The 19,075-nt window shown below is 42.1% G+C and overlaps 1 protein-coding gene across 1 annotated transcript in view; it reads right to left on the reverse strand.

Moving 5' to 3' along the window:
* PIWIL4 (piwi like RNA-mediated gene silencing 4) overlaps positions 1-19,075 on the reverse strand; it is a 55,884-nt gene that overhangs the window by 19,980 nt on the left and 16,829 nt on the right. The window contains exons 6-11 of the mRNA XM_086341935.1: positions 17,927-18,007; positions 14,582-14,779; positions 12,637-12,748; positions 7,143-7,266; positions 5,768-5,885; positions 4,901-5,012 (exon numbers count right to left, since the gene is read on the reverse strand). Coding sequence (XP_086198061.1) covers positions 4,901-5,012; positions 5,768-5,885; positions 7,143-7,266; positions 12,637-12,748; positions 14,582-14,779; positions 17,927-18,007 — 745 coding nt within the window. The remainder of the gene's footprint in view (positions 1-4,900; positions 5,013-5,767; positions 5,886-7,142; positions 7,267-12,636; positions 12,749-14,581; positions 14,780-17,926; positions 18,008-19,075) is intronic.

The raw sequence follows: 19,075 nt of genomic DNA on the forward strand, positions 1-19,075 counted from the left end.
AAAATGATCTCTGTTCATTTCCAAGGCAAACCATTCAATATCACAGAAATCCAAGTCTACACCCCCATCAGTAATTGTAAAGAAGCTAAAGTCGAATGGTTCTATGAAGACCTACAAAACCTTTTAAAACTAACACCAAAAAAAGATGTCCTCATCATTATAGGGGACTGGAATGCAAATGTAGGGAGTCAAGAGCTACCTGGAGTAACAGGTAAATTTGGCCTTGGAGTACAAAATGAATCAGGGCAAAGGTTAACAGAGTTTTGCCAAGAGAATGCACTGGTCATAGCAAACACTCTCTTCCAATAACACAAGAGAAGACTCTACACGTGGGCATCAGCAGATGGTCAATACTGAAATAAGATTGATTATATTCTTTGCAGCCAAAGATGGAGAGGCTCTATACAGTCAGGAAAAACAAGACTGGGAGCTGACTCTGGCTCAGATCATCAACTCCTTATTGACAAATTCAGACTTAAACTGAAGAAAGTAGGGAAAACCACTAGACCATTCAGGTATGACCTAAATCAAATCCCTTACGATTATAGAGTGGAAGTGAGAAATAGATTCAAGGGATTAGATCTCATAGACAGAGTGCCTGAAGAACTATGGACGGAGGTTCATGACATTGTGCAAGAGGCAGTGATCAAGACAATCCCCAAGAAAAAGAAATGCAAAAAGGCAAATGGTTGTCTGACGAGGGCTTACAAATAGCTGAGCAAAGAAGAGAAGCTAAAGGCAAAGCAGAAAAGGAAAGATATACCTATTTGAATGCAGAGTTCCAAAGAACAGCAGGGAGAGAAAAGAAAGCCTTCCTCAGTGATCAATGCAAAGAAATACAGGAAAACAATAGAATGGGAAAGACTTGAGATCTCTTCAAGAAAATTAGGGATACCAAGGGAACATTTCATGCAAAGATGAGCACAATAAAGGACAGAAATGGTATGGATCTAACAACAGCAGAAGATAATAATAAGAGGTGGCAAGAATACACAGAAGAACTATACAAAACAGATCTTTATGACCCAGATAACCATGATGGTGTGATCACCCACCTAGAGCCAGACATCCTGAAAGGTGAAGTCAAGTGGGCTTTAGGAAGCATCACTACAAACAAAGCTAGTGGAGGTGATGGAATTCCAGCTGAGCTATTTCAAATCCTGAAAGTGATGCTATGAAAGTGCTGCACTCAATATGCCAGCAAATCTGGAAAACTCAGCAGTGGCCACAGGACTGGAAAAGGTTAGTTTTCATTCCAATCCCAAAAAAAGGCAATGCCAAAGAACGGCCAAACGACCACACTACTGCACTCATCTCACATGCTAGCAAAGTAATGCTCAAGATTCTCCAAGCCAGGGTTCAACAGTATGTGAACCATGGACTTCCAGATGTTCAAGCTGGTTTTAGAGAAGGCAGAGGAACCAGAAATCAAATTGCCAACATCCACTGGATTATCAAAAAAGCAAGAGAGTTCCAGAAAAACATCTATTTCTGCTGTACTGACTATGCCAAAGTCTTTGTGTGGATCACAACAAACTGTGGAAAATTCTTCAAGAGATGGGAATACCAGACCACCTGACCTGCCTCCTGAGAAATCTGTATGCAGGTCAGGAAGCAACAGTTAGAACTGGCCATGGAACAACAGACTGGTTCCAAACTGGGAAAGGAGAACGTCAAGGCTGTATATTGTCACCCTGCTTATTTAACTTATATGCAGAGTACATCATGTGAAATGCCAGGCTGGATGAAGCACAAGCTGGAATCAAGATTTCTGGGAGAAATATCAGTAACCTCAGATATGCAGATGATACCACTCTCATGGCAAAAAGTGAAGTGGAACTGAAGAGCCTCTTGATGGAAGTGAAAGAGGAGAGTGAAAAAGTTGGCTTAAAACTCAACATTCAGAAAATTAAGATCATGGCATCCGGTCCCATCACTTCAAAAGATGGGGAAACAACAGAAAGAGTGACATACTTTATTTTGGGGGTTCCAAAATCACTGCAGATGGTGATTGCAGCCATGAAATTAAAAGACACTTGCTCCCTGGAAGAAAAGCTATGACCAAACTAGACAGCATATTAAAAAGCAGAGATATTACTTTGCCAACAAAGGTCCATCTAGTCAAAGCTATGGTTTTCCCAGTAGTCATGTATGGATGTGAGAGTTGGATCATAAAGAAAGCTGAGCACTGAAGAATTGATGCTTTTGAACTGTGGTGTTGGAGAAGACTCTTGAGAGTCCCTTGGACTGCAAGGAGAACCAACCAGTCTATCCTAAAGGAAATCAGTCTTGAATATTCATTGGAAGGACTGCTGCTGAAGCTGAAACTCCAGTACTTTGGCCACCTGATATGAAGAACTGACTCAGTTTAAAAGACCCTGATGCTGGGAAAGATGGAAGGCGGGAGGAGAAGGTGACAACAGAGGATGAGATGGTTGGATGGCATCACTGACTCGATGGATATGAGTTTGAACAAGCTCTGGGAGTTGGTGATGGACAGGGAAGACTGGTGTGTCTAGTCCATGGGGTCACAAAGAGTCAGACAAGACTGAGTGAACTGAACTGAACTATACTGTCCATGGAATTCTCCAGGCCAGAATACTGGAGTGGGTAGCCTTTCCCTTCTCCAGGGGATCTTCCCAACCCAGGGATCGAACCCAGGTCTCCTGCATTTCAGGCACATTCTTTACCAGCTGAGCCACAAGGGAAGCCCAAGAATAGAACCGGGGTCTCCTGCATTACAGACAGATTCTTTACCAACTGAGCTATCAGGGAAGCCCCAGTTTCTCAAATCCAGTTTTAAAAAAGCAGGATCAGCTGAGAAGTCACTGACACAGACAATTCTAACCTACCCAATACCACCTCTAGGGGGCGGGTTCTCCATTTTAGTGCCCCTTCTATGAAGGGGGTATTCCCAGGTGATGCTGCTGTTGCTGTTAAGTCACTTCAGTCGTGTCTGACTCTGTGCAACCCCACAGACAGCAGCCCACCATGCTCCTCCGTCCCTGGGATTCTCCAGGCAAGAACACTGGAGTGGGTTGCCATTTCCCTCTCCAATGCATGAAAGTGAAAAGTGAAAGTGAAATCACTCAGTTGTGTCCAACTCTTAGCGACCCCAGGGACTGCAGCCCACTAGGCTCCTCCGCCCATGGGATTTTCCAGGCAAGAGTACTGGTAAAGAATCCACCTGTCAATGCAAGAGATGGAAGAGATGTGGGTTCGATCTCTGGAGTAAGAGGATCTCTGGAGTAGGAAATGGCAGCCCCCTCCAATATTGTTGCCTGGGAAATCCCACGGACAGAGGAGCCAGGGAGGCTAAAGTCCATGGGGCTGCGAAGAGTTGGACATGACTGAGCACACAGTACTCCTATGGAGATCTGATTCTGGGCCAAAATATGCAAACAAAACTCTTAACAAGTATGATTACCTACAGATGATGAAACAGACCATTTAAAATATTTCACATCTCACTTCACATGTAGAACTAAAACTGAGCTTCTTTTTACTGACTCCTGACCAAGATCTTAATGGGGGTGTACATTTTAGGACTTGACAATATTTTGTGTTTAGTTTTTCCTTAGCTTCTCCAACAAGGATTTTGGTTATTTGAATAGATTATCAAAAAGCAATAATGAAAAAAAAGAAACCCATCATACCAAAAATAAATAAATAAATAAACATTCACTGCTCAATCATTAATTTCAACATGCTGACCTACCTGCATCAAATAAGGGCAAGAAGAACACCTTTAAAAATGAAATGTAACTCACTTTAAAAATGGGCAAAACAGAGGGGCAAAGTAGAGAATGTACAATTTTTGCATAAAATTGGTTCATTTTTTTTTCCAGTGGAAACCCCAGAGAGGCAATGATTTGTCTCTCCAGGTTTCTGAATGCCTCTCTGACTAACTGTTATGGCTAGGTGAGCTCTGGGAGAATTTCTTCATGTTTATGCCAACTGAGCAGCATTCTATTTTGGGGAAGAGAAAGAACTCTGGTATCAGGAAACACAGTCTACTGGAATTAACCTCCACCAGTTAAAACCTTTTCAGGAACCACAAATTTTTTAAGCTATATAAGAGTACAACACCACCCAATAATAGGTTACATGTTTTGATTGCAATGGCGTGAAGTACCATTTTGTAATGCATCTTTTATTTATTTATATTTGGCTGCACTGGGTCATTGCTGCTGTGTGCGGATATTCTCTTGTGGTGGCAAGCGGGGTCTACCCTTCATTGCAGTGCGGGGCTTCTCATTGAGGCAGCTTTTCTTGTTGCAGAGAACTGGCTCTACAGCGCGTGGGCTTCAGTAATTGCAGTATGTGGCTTTAGCTGCTTCATAGCATGTGGAATCTCCCTGGACCAGCGATCGAACCTGTGTCCCCTGCCTTGGCAGGTGGATTCTTAACCAAAGGACAACCAGGGAAGTCTTCTAATGCATCTGTAAATGTGACACCATATCACACTAACCTAAATCTGCTGGGTGCCACTAAATCCTTGTACACTCGGATTAAAAAGGAAAACAGAGGGTCCTTGGGGTTCAGGACAAAGGGAGGGTGGCGAAATATACTGTGCTAAGTCAGTTCAGTTGTGTCCAATGCTTTGTGACCCTATGGACTGTAGCCCTCCAGGCTCTTCTGTCCATGGGATTCTCCAGGTAAGAATACTGGAGGGGGTTTCCATGCCCTCGTCTGGGGGATCTTCCCAACCCAGGGATGGAACCCACATCTCTTAACATCTCCTGCACTGGCAGGTGGGTTCTTTACTACTAGTACCACCTGGGAAGAGACCCCAGAGAAAGCAAATGAACATTATATTATAATCCTACTCTGACTTATGATCAAACTGACATACATTCAAGAAAATACTTTTAAATGAAAATAAAATTACAGAACTTACTGTGTGGTCTTGCATTATTATTTTTTCTGCAGGTGCAACGCGGCCAGTCAGAGACATCTGGCATCCAAAATGCAGCCCCCAGGTCTCCAGCTCAAAACGAGCATCCTTGTTTCTGTTACAGAGTTGAGTCTTAAGTCATTAAAAATGCTTACTATCTAAAAATTGTAATCATTAGAGATAAAATTATAAAGTTAATTATTCAGAGACTGATTTTTTAGGGTTCCTGACTTCTGTTTCTATTCACCATTTTTTCTCTGCTCCAAGGAATTATAGGAGGACTGCACCCATGGGGGACTCCAAGGGATGGAAAGGCTCCCAGTGTGGCCCTCTGGTAAACAGAATGGGCCACTGAGCCAAGTGTCTGCATGTGTACTCAGTCACTTCAGTCATGTCTGACTCTTTGTGATCCTACTGACTACAGCCTGCCAGGCTCCTCTGTCCATAGGATTCTCCAGGCAAGAATACTGGGTTGCCATGCCCTCCTCCAGGGGATCTTCCCGACCCAGGGATTGAACCTGAGTCTCCTGCATCTCCTGCATTGCAGGTGGATTCTTTACTACTGACTCACTGAAGAAGCCCCTGAGCCAAATAGGTCAGGCTTCAAATACAAATTCTGACACAGAATAACATGGACCTTGAGCAAACTCTGAAATCTTTTAAAGCCATGGTTTCCTGATTGACAAAATGTAGGACTAACTTAGCTATTTCATAGGGGTAATGAAAAGGTTAAATATGGCAATCCACAGACAGTGCCACCACACTGCCTGGCACATGCTAGGTGCTCAGTATAGGTGAGATATTATTCTTGATAACAAACATCAATGAAGAGACTTTGTGGAGCATCTGGATGTGGAGATGTTCCCATACCTCTGGAAGTCATCCGCAAGCCTGGCCAGGTGCTGCTGCCTTACCAAAGGATCGAGACGAGTTTCTTTAGCCACAGCCTTCATCAGCTGGAAATCAGAAGTCGCCTGGCCAGGCATCCCTATCCATTGTGAATGAAAACAAAGTGAAACATGAACAGTCCTCAATGTAATCCAGCCCATCTTAGGCACAGAGTAATAAAACTCTGAACTTAAACTGAATCAGATTCACCATCTGACAGCAATGCAAGCCTTTTCATTTAAAATGTTTTCTAGTAGTCACATTTAAAAAGAGCCAGAAAGAAACAGATGCAATTATTCAAACAGTAACTCAGAATATCCAAAATATTATCATTTAAACACATATCCAATATAAAAAGTGAGTTAATGAGATAGTTTCTCTTTTCTTTCACACTGCATCTTAGACGTCTATTCTATATCTTTACACTTACAGCACTGCTCCATCCAATCCCTCAGTTGCACTAGTCATGCGTCAAATGCTCAGTGACCAGTCTGGCTAGAGACCACCAAGAGGACTACACAGATGTGAAATGCCAGAGTATCACTAAGAACGTTCATCCCTCTCTGCAAAGATGGTATCCTTATTAACTTCTCTAATTGCAGAATAAACACATGCACATCAAACTCATTCGAGCATCATAAGTGTAAAATATAGAAAGTCCTCCCATCTTAGTCTCACCCTGGTAATCAGATGAACATGATTAAAAGAATCTTACATAGTCTTTTTTTTTTTTTTTGATTCTAGTGTAGAGTGAAGATTACCTTCTGGAGCTCATGCAAAAAGAAAACAAAGAGTATTTTGGCACCTCTCAAAGAATACACCGGAAGAAAATTAAATCACACGATTTCCTAGCCTGCATGTGTGCTAATTCGCTTTAGTCATGTTCAACTCTTTGCGACACCAGGGACTGAAGCCTTCCAGGCTCCTCTGTCCCTGAGACTCTCCAAGCATGAATACTGAAGTGGGCTGCTATGCCTTCCTCCAGAGGATCTTCCTAACCCGGGGACTGAACTTGGGTGTCTTACATCTGCACTGGCAACACCTAGCCTAGTGAAGTTCAAAAACAGGGGGAAAATATCTTGGTTTTAGTAAAACATCTGGCAACCAATTTAACGTCAAAGTAACAAATGGAATACACGAGATAAGGGAAGTAAGATAACCTTCACGGTGCTGACCAATTTCCAAAGGGCACTCTACCCTCCCACTTCTTCTGTGATCAAGTAGATTACCTAAGACTCATCCTCCCTGGGCTAAATTAGAGCTCTGGCACTTATCTAACTTAAGGAGGTTTTGCCCACTGCAAAGTGTCATGAGTCTGTGATCAAGAACTTGAGAGAGAATAAAGTACAAACATTACCTGTTAGAAAGCAGAGCTCAGGAATCAGGTGGGCCATCTGAGCCTCAGAGTTGTCATTTTTCTTGTTTTTCAACAGACTAACAAGAACTGGCTGGTTCAGGTCAGATAAGATAATATCATATTGCTACAGAATGCAAGATCAATGAGGGAAAAGTTAATATGGAAACACTATACAATGAGCACCCTTGCTTAAAAGCAACAAATGAATGGATAAGAAACTCTTTTCAACAGAAGGGGAAAAAAAGTCCCTACTAATCCCCACAGTAACCTACTCATTTCTACTTCCTTCCTGGGACCTATCTCTTACATCTCAGGGGCAGCTTCATGATTTTAATTATTACCTCTTATAATTCAATACCATTATTTTTTCCCCCAAACATTTTCTTGCTCTCTTCTGAGTTTCATCCAGAGCCGTAAGCTGGATGAAATCCATAGAACCATGACCCCAGCTGCAGCACTACCAGTGGAGACTGAGGCCGACTGGCCCATGTGCCCTGGCACCTGTGTGCATTAGGACAATATCACACACAAGTTGGACGCAACGGTCATACTGAGTCAACCTCAGACTTCCCCAAAGAGCACAACTGTCCTTACTTTCCAAGACAGTATGACGTTACAGGGAAGTAGTTTTGAACTCTGACAAATGTAAATCTGGTCCACAGATAGTCTATCTACTTGGACCATGACACTGGGGAAGGGGCTTACCTTTCCTCCTCTATGAAACGAGGAGAACAAGAGCCCAGAGGCGTCCCATGTAAACCACTAGCACGGTGTCTGGTTTATAATAAGTCCTCGGCAATCATTAGCTCCTTCCCCACCCCCTTTCCCTTCATAAACTTGAATTTCCACATTCTCACCTTGCCATGAGTTCATTTACCTTCCAAAGGCAAAGTTTCCATTAACACCAGTATAGCTTACTCAACACTGGTGACAGAACAGGAATTATAATTTACAAAATGCCTGGGGACCACGTGATGCTGACATCAATAATTATAATGCAGGAAGCCAGCAGTGAGGGCTTCTGTCTTCAATAAAGACTTTAAGTCATTAAAATAAAAACCAATTCAGGAAACAGCAATTTAAAGTGGTGATTACAACAACGCTATGGCTGAAAAGCGTGGAGAAGCATTGGTAGAAAGAGTTTTTATACACGACCTCGTTCATTCATATCTTGTGCTTGCTATATTCCAGGGACTGAAGGGAATACAAATAAAAAAGAGGCACAGTCCCTGCCTTTACACATAACTACATTATCTACAAAGCAAGGTAGACCAGAAGCACAAATAATACATGTACGCTAAGCATTTATTGTTTTCCTCATTTAGTCTTTTTTTTAATGGATGAGTACTGTGTTTTTTTAAATTAAACTATAATTGATTTACAAGGTCCTGTTGTTGTACAGCAAAGTGATGGAGTTTTAGTTAGATATTCTTTCCAGATTCTTTTGCCTTATAGGTTATTTAGTATAGTTTTTTAATACTAAATATAAAAATATTTAGTATACTTCCCTGTGCTATACAGTAGGTCCTTGTTGGATACCTACTACATATATATTAATAGTAGTAGCGTATATGTTAATCCCAAGCTCCTGTTTTATCCCCCACTTCTCCTTTCATAATCATAAGTTTGTTTTCTGTGTTTGTGAGTCTATTTCTCTTTGGTAAATAAGACCCTTTCCTCACTTACTCTTAACAACAGAGTGTGATTGTTGTGTGCTCTGTTGTGTCTGACTCTGCAACTCTGTGGACTTCACCTGCCAGGCTCCTCTGTCCATGGGATTATCCAGGCAAGAATACCTGAGTGGGTTGCCATGCCCTCTCCAGAGGATCTTCCTGACCCAGGGATCAAGCCTGCGACTCCTGCATTGGCAGGCAGATTTTTTTACCACTTAGCCATCTGGGAAGCTCTTAACAACGGGATTGTGAGTCAAATATTATTATCATCTTCTTCACTGATGAGGAAACATCATTAGAAATTAAATAACTTCCCAAGGTCCTGTAACTGAAAATTAGCACAACCAGGATTTATCACTTAAGACTTGGGAGCCTCTGCTTGTTACACCACTCGGGGCTGGTTCCCTCACAAGGAATAGGGAGCAAGGTAGTGAAAATAATTTATGGCTGGTAAATTAAGGAAGGCTTCACGAAGGAGGCAGAATCCAAGACAGCACCTTGAAGAAAATGCAGGAGTATTATAAGTTCTGGGAACAGCTCAAGCAAAACTGGGATATATTCCAAGAAGAGGGTATTCTACTATTTACCTAGAGCATGGTCAAGAATTCTACCCACTAAGCTGTGTAATCAGGTGAACTTTATTGTCTCCCAATTTTCTTAGCATTTGGCAACAGTTTTTATGATAAGATAAAATAGAGAAATATAAAGGTCAATATCAAGATGTCTTCCAGTAAAGTTGCCCGGATATAAAATCAATACACAGACATCACTTGCATTCCTATACACTGACAATGAAAAACCAGAAAGAGACATTAAGGAAACAATCCCATTCACCACTGCAACAACAGCAACAACAAAAATACCCATGAATAAACCGACCTCAGGAGACAAAAAACCCACAGAAAACTATAAGACACTGATGAAAGAGTCAAAGGCAACACAAACAGATGGAGAGATATACTATGCTCTTGGATTAGAAGAATCAGTATTGTGCAAATGACCATACAACCCAAGGTAATCTATAGGTTCAATGCAATCCCTATGAAACTACCGATGGCATTTTTCACAGAACTAGAACAAAAAATTTCACAGTTTGTATGGAAACACAAAAGACCCCAAATAGCCAAAGCAATCTTGAGAAAGAAAAATGGAACTGGAGGAATCAACCTTTCCGACTTAACACTACATGCAAAGCTCCAGTCATCAAGACAGTATGGTACTGGCACAGAAACAGAAATACAGACCAGTGAAACAAGGTAGAAAGCCCAGAGATAAACCTATGCACCCATGGGCATCTTATCTTTGACAAAGGAGGCAAGAATATATCATGGAGAAAAGACAGCCTCTTCAATCAGTGGTGCTGGGAAAGCTGGAAAGCTACATGTAAAAGAATGTAACTAACTTCCTAACACCGTATACAAAAATAAAATGGATTAAGGACTTAACTGTAAAGCCAGAAAACTCTTGGAGGAAAATATAGGCAGTACACTGTTTGACATACATCACAGCAAGATCCTCTTTGACCCACCTCCTAGAGCAATGGAAATAAAAACAAACAAATAGGACCTAATTAAACTTAAAAACCTTTGAACAGCAAGGAAAACAATAAACAAGGTTAAAAGACAACCCTCAGAGTGGGAGAAATAATTGCAAATGATACAACTGACAAAGGAGTAATCTCCAAAATATATAAGCAGCTCATACAGCTCTATATCAAGAAAACAAACAGCCCAATCAAAAATGAGCAGAAGACCTAAACAGACATTTCTCCAAAGAATACATACAGATGGCAAATAAACACATAAAACGATACTCAACATCGCTAATTATTAGAGAAATGCAAATCAAAACTACAATGAGGTTATCACCTCACACCAGTCAGAATAGTCATCAAATAATCTACAAACAAATGCCGGCAAAAACCAACACAAAAAAAATTAAAACACAAAAAATAATAGAAAAAAAGAAAAAATCAAAACATGGCTGAAGTGAAAAAAAGGATGTCTTCTACTTTGAGAGTAGACTCTATAGTAATTTATCATCCCTTTCCTGGGACAAAGAGGAAACCATTCTAGAAACTGGTACCATTTTCTTTCTTTTTCTCCCTAATTACAATAGATATGCAGGGAATCACAACTCATTACAAAGAAAGTGAGTGGGATTTTTATCATGATTCCCTTTTCAGAATGTCACAGGTCCTCAAACACATCAAAGAAAAATGAATTTAACCATGCAGGAAAAACCCCAAACATTTAACAAACTCTGTGTTTAATAAACACTAATGGAGAACATTTTTTGCACAAAATGCTTTGCCAAATGCCAAAAGCTATATGTGTTCTGTAAGGACAACTCAATGAGGCGGAGAGGGCGAAGAAGAAGGATACAAAATGATTTCCTGAGACGCAGAATTCCCAAGGAGAGACAGGCATGGGAAAGACAATGAATCCAGTTTGAATTTTGTTCGTTTGAGATGCCTGCAGGATATTCATGCAAATGCAGCCTGAAAATGGAGAGGAGGATGTAATTTAGGAAGAAGGGCAAGACAAAAATACTATATTGGAAGCAATCTCAGAATATGAAGAAAAGATCCTCTGCAAAGGGGCCGTGGTGAGTTATAGCATTTCATGTTTGGGAGAAGTGAAGGAGGGAAATGTTGAAGGAGGCTGAGAAAGAACCACCTGAAACCACATAAAACGATACTCAAAACTCAAACTCAAACGATACTGAAACCCAGGGTGGGGAACCACCCAGGGATGTGCCGTGGGGTCAAGGAAGAGGAGTTCAGCTCACCAGGAGCAGTTTCTAGCATCCAGGGCCACCAAAAGCCCTTTAGAATAAGGTCAGTAGCTGACTTTGACCTTGGAGACCTAGTTCCACAGCAGCAGAACCGGATACCAGATTGTTGAGGCTTCCTGAAGAAGAATGGAAGAGGCGCTTGGAGCTAGTTTAGAGGACCTTTTAAAGAAATTAGCTAAGGAGGAAAAGGAGATCATTTTTCTTGAAAGTGTAGAAAGGTCAACACATTTGCTTTCTCTTTTCGTTTGTAAAACAGTGGTGAGATTTTGGAGACAGAAATATGACTGAATATGCAATAAAGAGAAGGCGCCTCTGAAAGGAACTGAAGTTGGACAGTGGGGATGGGGAAATTCTCATCACTGTGAATCCAGCTCCCAGAGTCAACACGAGATTTCATCAATAAGTGTTTCAGCATCTACTAGATGCTAGCCCTGGGTGTCCAGAAATCAAGAGTTCAAAGTTGAAGAGGGAGAGTCAGACCATTCATATCCTGCCTGTGATAACTGCAAGAAGTTAAGTACAGAGAGGGGACCTGGAGGAGAAAGTCCTAGGGCTCCCTTGACTGCTAGGGGAATTTCCCTGGCAGTCCAGTGGTTAAGACTTCACCTGCCAAAGCAGGGAGTGCAGGTTGGATCCCTGGTCAGGGAGGTAAGATCCCACATGCTTCAGAACCAAAAACTCAAAACACAGAACAGAAGCAACAGTGTAACGAATTCAATAAAGACTTTAAAAATGGTCCATATAAAAAAATCTTATTAAAAAAAAGAGTTGACTGCTGAGCTGAGTCCTGAAGGGTGTTCAGTAATTGGCCGACTGTGAATGGTGTCAAGGACGAGGAAGCGGGGTGTGAGAAAATGCATAGGGGAGTGATTGACTTGAGGAACTATGAACCGTGAGCACAGTAGAACCTTCCAAGGAAACAGGAGGGTACAGATGCGGCTCAAGAGGTGGGCAGGAGTCAGACCATAGCCCTTCCCCAAGCTAGGCGGGAGGGAGATGAGGCTGAAAGGAGAAACAAGAGCTACCTGCTTGTAGTAATCCACGTAGGTGATCTCAGCGCCGTCCCGCTTCCGGAAGGTGTGTGTAGGCTTCACCGACCAGTCAATGTCATCAATTCGATAGGTTTTATTATTGTATCTGGCAAATGCAAGAAATCTTTTAAGTTCCTCTCTGAAATCCTACAAGGTAAGTGGCTAGTTCACTACACCTTAATTCAAAGTATTATCCTCCAGAATTTCAGATATTATGAAAGATAGTAACTCAAGAATAGTCACTTAAAAAAAAAAAAGATAGCTCTTATCTGAGAAGAGCATTGATGAACTCTTCTGTTCATGAGAGGACCCCACATTCCAACAAAACCAAAGGAATAATTGCTGGCCCACCATCTGCTTTTCTCACTGAGAGACACTGTCTATGTGTGTATGTGTGTGCACACGTGTGTATGTGTGTGTGTGCACACGTGTATGTGTGTGCGTGCACTCAGTCCTGACTCTTGGTGACCCCATGAACTGCAGCCCGCCAGGCTCCTCTGTCCATGGGATTTTCCAGGCAAGAATACTGGAGTGGGTTGCCATTTTCTTCTACAGGGGATCTTCTCAACCCAGGGACCGAACTGGCATCTCCTGTATCTCTTACGTTGGCAGGCAGGTTTTTTTTACCAGCTGAGCCACTGAGGCATGCCCGGGAGATACTGTAGCTTCTGGTAAATCATGCTTAAATGTTCAAAGGCTGAAGTATGACTCCAAACCTTCCTGTCAGCTTCTGTTTTCAACTCAGAATTTTTGAACTCCCAGCTAGTTTTTCTCATTAAAAAAAAAAAAAAAATCCTAGGGAGGCTGATGAACCATGCCATTCTGGCAGCCTGCCTCATCTTCTATCTAAGGCTGGCCCTGAGCAAAACTGCAAAGCAGGTCAGCTAAGATCTTTCTAAGCTCTTTCTCCCCTTCATCAGGTACCACGTGGCCTGGAACACTCTCTCATGCCAACCCAGCCGTGGGACAGAAACCTCGTCACTTTTCTCCTGGGCTCTCGGTACCTTGCCAGCTGTCTTGGAAATAGTGTGGTAAGCTAATTCATGGAGCTCATGACAAGAGGATAAAGGGGCAGTGTGGAATTGCCACCTCTCTGCTCTACAACCCAGAAAAACAACTTCAAGTGGAAATTCCAACCTAGACTAGGAGAAGGCGAGCGGGTCTTCTGTAAAAAGTGTCCATGGACTGGCAGCAGCATACAGTGGGCTTTTGTTCCTCAGGAAGTCACCTAACTGTCCACGTTTCATTCGGTTCAGTATGCACTGAGGGCAAATTATACAGACACAGCGAGAGGCTTGAAAGTCCTCAGCCATAAGGACCTCGTAACTTTATAGTGAAGATGAGACGCGGACCTGATGCTCTGTCTTGTTGCTACTGAACCAAAGTTGGGTCGGCTTGCCCAGCACAGTAAAGCCAATCTGCTGACAGCAGGCTGTGGTGAAGGAAAGTGCATCAGACACTGCTATGTGGGTACTTCAGAGACGAGCTAAGGCAGAGGATATGGGGCAGGGGTCTTCCCGGGAAGGCCCCACTGTGATGTAATAAAATGAAATAAAAGGACCCTAAAGAGGTGACGATAAGCACTGGGTTTCCAGAACAGCATAGAGCAGAGAAATGAATAATTCCAACTGAGTGGACCTTCGAGTGGACTTTGTGTGAGCAGAAATCTAAAAGGCAGAAATAGAGGCGGGGAAACCAGGCAGAGGGGCTGGAGCAGCAAAGTGCAGACCACTGGGGGTGAGGGGAGGGTAAGGAAGGACCAGGAGAGACGGCGGGGGCCCAGCACACCCCTCCAGGGAGCCTCAGCTCTAGACAACTGACAGCAGGGAGCAGACTCATCAGATCTGGGCTCCGGCCAGTGCCCAGAGCTCTTCCCCTTCCTATGTGGCATACATAATGCATTCTCTAGAGGAAAGTCTATTTAAAGGCAGGATTTTACCTTGTCAGGACAATGAGCCCAACCAGCTGTTTCTCACACGTCTGGGTAAAGCAGGACTCGCTAGTTTTGCGGCAGAGATCCGTCATGAACTCCAGAACTGTCTCGTTCCGGAGTATTTTGTAACTCACATTAGCACTCAACAGGAGTTTGGTTTCAAAGTGTGATACAGAAATGGCAAACCCAGGCCAAAGAGACAATCTTCAAAAAATAAAAAATTTTTAAATAAATATTTTAAATGTTATATCAGGATAACAATAAATATTTTAAAATGGTGACTTTATATTCTAATTCTCTCAATTTTATGAAACAATTTTTCTTTAAATCTGATTTCTTTCAGCAGCTGACTTAATGCTGCAGCTATTTCCAGCTGGAGTGTCTTTAAACATATGAAGTGAAGTGAAGTGAAGTGAAGTGAAAGTCACTCAGTCGTGTCTGACTCTTTGCAACCCCATGTGGAATTCTCCAGGCCAGAATACTGGAGTGGGTAGCTTATCCCTTCTCCAAGGGATCGTCCCAACCCAGGGATCAAACCCAGGCCTCCCGCATTGCAGGCGGATTCTTAACCAGCTGAGACACAAGGGAAGCAAATAAGGGGAAAATTTAAACATATATTAGAATAAAATACATTTCTTTAGAGCTTCGTTTCTTAACCTTGGCACTACTGACATTTTGACTGGATAATTCTTTGCTAGGGGCTGTTCTGTGCACTGCAGAGTGTGTGAGTGTGTGTGTGTGTGTGTGTGTGTGTGGTGTGGTGTGCTCAGTCATGTCCGACTCTTTGTTACTCCATGGACTCTAGCTGACCAGGCTCCTCTGTCCATAGGATTCTCCAGGCAAGAATACTAGAGTGAGTTGCCATTTCCTCCCCTACAGGATCTTCCTGACCTAGGATCCCTGGGTTTGATCCAAATCTGCATCTGTTTCGTCTCCTACTTCACAGGCAGATTCTTTACCACTGAGCCACCGGGTAAGCCTGGGCATTGCAGAATGTGTAGCATACCCCTGGCCTCTACCCACTAGATGCCAGCCGCAACTCCCACGCTGTGACAACCAAAAATATCTCCAGACATTTTCAAATGTCCCCTGAGGAGCAAAACTGCCCATGGCTGAGAGCATAGCTGTTAAGACTGAAGTGTTTACGGAGGGATCTGTCCCAGCATGCAAACATCTAGGTTCAAAATAGCACACTAACTCAATGGCGAAGACAGTGACGAGACTTCACAATGAGACAGAAATAATCTAAGTGATGTCACATATGGACACACAAGAGAAACTGCAGCAGTGGCTACATCTCCTTTCCACATTTATGAATATCATAGTCTGAAGTCTTGAATAAGAAAAAGTTACAGGAGCTGTCAAGAAAGAACAATCTTTTTTTAAATCATTTCAGTTGATATTTTTGTGGACTTCATTGACTGTGATACCAATGCAAGAGTACTGGAGTGAATAACCATTCTCTCCTCCAGGGGACCTTCCCAACCCAGGGATCAATCCCCAGTCTCCTGCATTGCAGGCAGATTCTTTACCATCTGAACCACCAGGGAAGCCCCAAATATCAGCTTCAGGACCAGCATATGCACTAGCACTGAGAGAGGCTGGGAACTGGGGCCTTTTGCCACAATACTGACACCTGGACAAACATCTCCTCCAGCAACAAACTGCAGCGAAACTATCAAGGACTAAAAGTAACTGGGGCATGCACAGTTGAGACAAATTATGGACAATAAGATACAAAAATATACCAAAAAGCCAACTGCCTCTTCTGAAGAGCTGGGAGCAAAAGCAGGGTACTGTGCATGCCCGCTACACCCAACACCACTGAAGGGATGGGCAAACCACCTAAGCTAACCCTCTGGCCAGACCTCTGGACATATCCCTACCTTCACCCCACATAAGCAATCAGCTGCTCCCCTCAGGGAGGAAGCAAGCAAGGGAACCTATCATTTGTTCTTGTTCCTCCCTGTTGCAGCAGGGTCCCTGATAAAGCCTTTCCTGAATTTCCTGTCTGGTCTCTGATCAATTTCTATTGATTAAGGAGACGAAGAATGCTGGTTGGTAACAGCACCAACACCAGCTCATCACAAGACTGGACCCACGAGAATTTCTAATCCAGGTAGAGATATAAGTGACAGGGTGAATGATTAGGTGCTTTATACAGAACAGTCTGACACCACTCAACCAGCACACAGACACCCTGCCTTTTTCCTCCACCTGGCAGAAACCAAACACCCTGCATCCATTTTCTATCTTTTATGTACAGACCTTCCTCAACTGACAATGGGTTTTTATCTTCACAAACCCATCGTAAGTTGAAATATCCTCAGTCGAAAATGCATTTAATACACCCAACCTTTTCTTCAGTAACCTACTGAACATCAGAGCATCGCCAACCTTGTGTGCTCAGAACACTTACATTAGCCAATAGCTGGACAAAATTATCTAACACAAGGCCTATTTTACAATCAGGTGTTGAATATCTTGCGTCCTTTACTGAATACTGTACTAAAAGTGAAAAACAGAATGGTTGTATGGGTTCAGAAGGGTTGTGAGCGTATCAGTCATTTACCCTCATGGCTAAATGGGGTGGCTGCCTGGGTGCTGTGGCTGTGGCAGCTAACCATCATCTTCAGATAGTACCATACTCCATACCGCTAGCCCTAGAAAAGGTCAAAATCCGCAATTCCAAGTGTGGTTTCTGTTGATGGTGTATCGCTTTCACACCATTGTAAGGCCAAAATGTCATTAAATCAAAACATCTTAAGTCAGGGAGCATCTGTATTTCTCCCTTTGGGTCACTGGTTGCCTCTATTTTTGGCTCAAACACATGTTTTGGAAAGCTCAAGACCACCTTCGCTGCAGTCTCTACTTCCTAGTTTAGGATGAAGTGTTCCTCGTGGTTCTATCATTCTGCAAGTATTGCTAATGGTTCTATCATTCACTAGGGCAGCTTAGTTGGCTTGGGTATCTGACATCTTCTTACCCAATAATTTCCTACCTACCACCCTGGCTGTGTTAACTTTGTGTCAGCCGGAAAACAGAGCCCAAGTTATGAGGTATAACATAACAGAGCTTATTCTGCTCTCATGATTACTTGTCACACACACGAAGTTCAGTTTCTGAATTCTAGGATTTATGATAATTATCTAGCTCACTAATATAAGAAAACAGACTGCTACCTTTTGACATTCACCATTCTATTAAAAAAAAACTTGAAAATTAAAAAATCCATTACTTTTCTTACCACGGAGTCTCTCAGAGGAGGCATAATGGTATCATATTGCATCATAAATGATATTGCTCACATTATAACAATTTCAGAGTAACAGAAAACATAAATAAACCTACTTGTGCTGGGGAATTTCCACTGGCTCTGAAGGCTTATAGAAGTTCCGTCCAATTTGGTACATGGATAACTTTTTTAAGATCCTGAAAGTATATATATTTTAAATCTGTGTTAAACATCTGTCTATAACAGTATACTTCTAAGTTTGTATCCATGCTGAAATAAAAACGAGTAGAAAAGCCCAGAACTCTTATTGTTATAATGTTGAAAGTTTAGCTACTGTATATACCTATGAGGGTATATACAAGAACTATCACTCCACATTTGGGAATGACACAATTGAAAATAGTTCTATTCTTCCGGGTTTAACTGCAAAAGGAAGTGGTCCCTTAGCAGATATGACTGTGACGGTAACAACGTGGTTGCCGTGGCTGAGGTGAGAAAAGCCATGTCCACAGGCTCTTCTGGCCCCGTTCTTATTTTGAAATGAGGAGGCTGTTTCCTTTCTTTTTTCTTTCTTTCTTTTTGTATAAGTAATTTACAGTGTTGTATTGGTTTTAGGGTACAACAAAGTGATTCAGTTATATATGTATATTCTTTTTTGGATACTTTTCCCTTATAGGTTATTATAAGATATTGAATATAGTTCCCTGTGCTATTCAGTAGGTCCTAGTTGCTTATTTTATATATGGTATTGTGTATATGTTAATCCCAAATTCCTAATTTACCTCTAACTCCCCATCCCCTTGGGTAACCATAAGTTTATTTTCTGTCTGTGAGCCTATTTCTATTTTGTAAATAAGTTCATTGATATCATTTTTTAAATTCCACATACAAGTGATATCATATGATATTTGTCTTTCTGGGGCTTACTTCAATGAATATGATCATCTCTAGATCCATCCATATTGCTGCAAATGGCACTATTTCATTCTTTTGAAGACTGAATAGTATTCCATTGCATATATGTACCACTTCTTCCTTATCCATTCACCTGCTGATGGACATTTACGTAGCTTCCATGTCTTGGCTATTGTAAACAGTGCTGCTATGAACACTGAGGTGCACGTATCTTTTTGAATTAGAGTTCTTACTAGGTATATACCAGAAATGGGATCACTGGATTATACAGTAGTTCTGTTTTCGTTTTTTAAGGAACCTCCATACTGTTCTCCACAGTATCTGCACCAATTTACATTCCCGAGGAGTTT

The sequence above is a fragment of the Bos grunniens genome, chromosome 15 (assembly GCF_055505025.1).
Source record: "Bos grunniens cultivar Pamir isolate PY7600 chromosome 15, Bosgru_T2T1.0, whole genome shotgun sequence".
NCBI classification, from domain to species: Eukaryota; Metazoa; Chordata; class Mammalia; order Artiodactyla; family Bovidae; genus Bos; species Bos grunniens.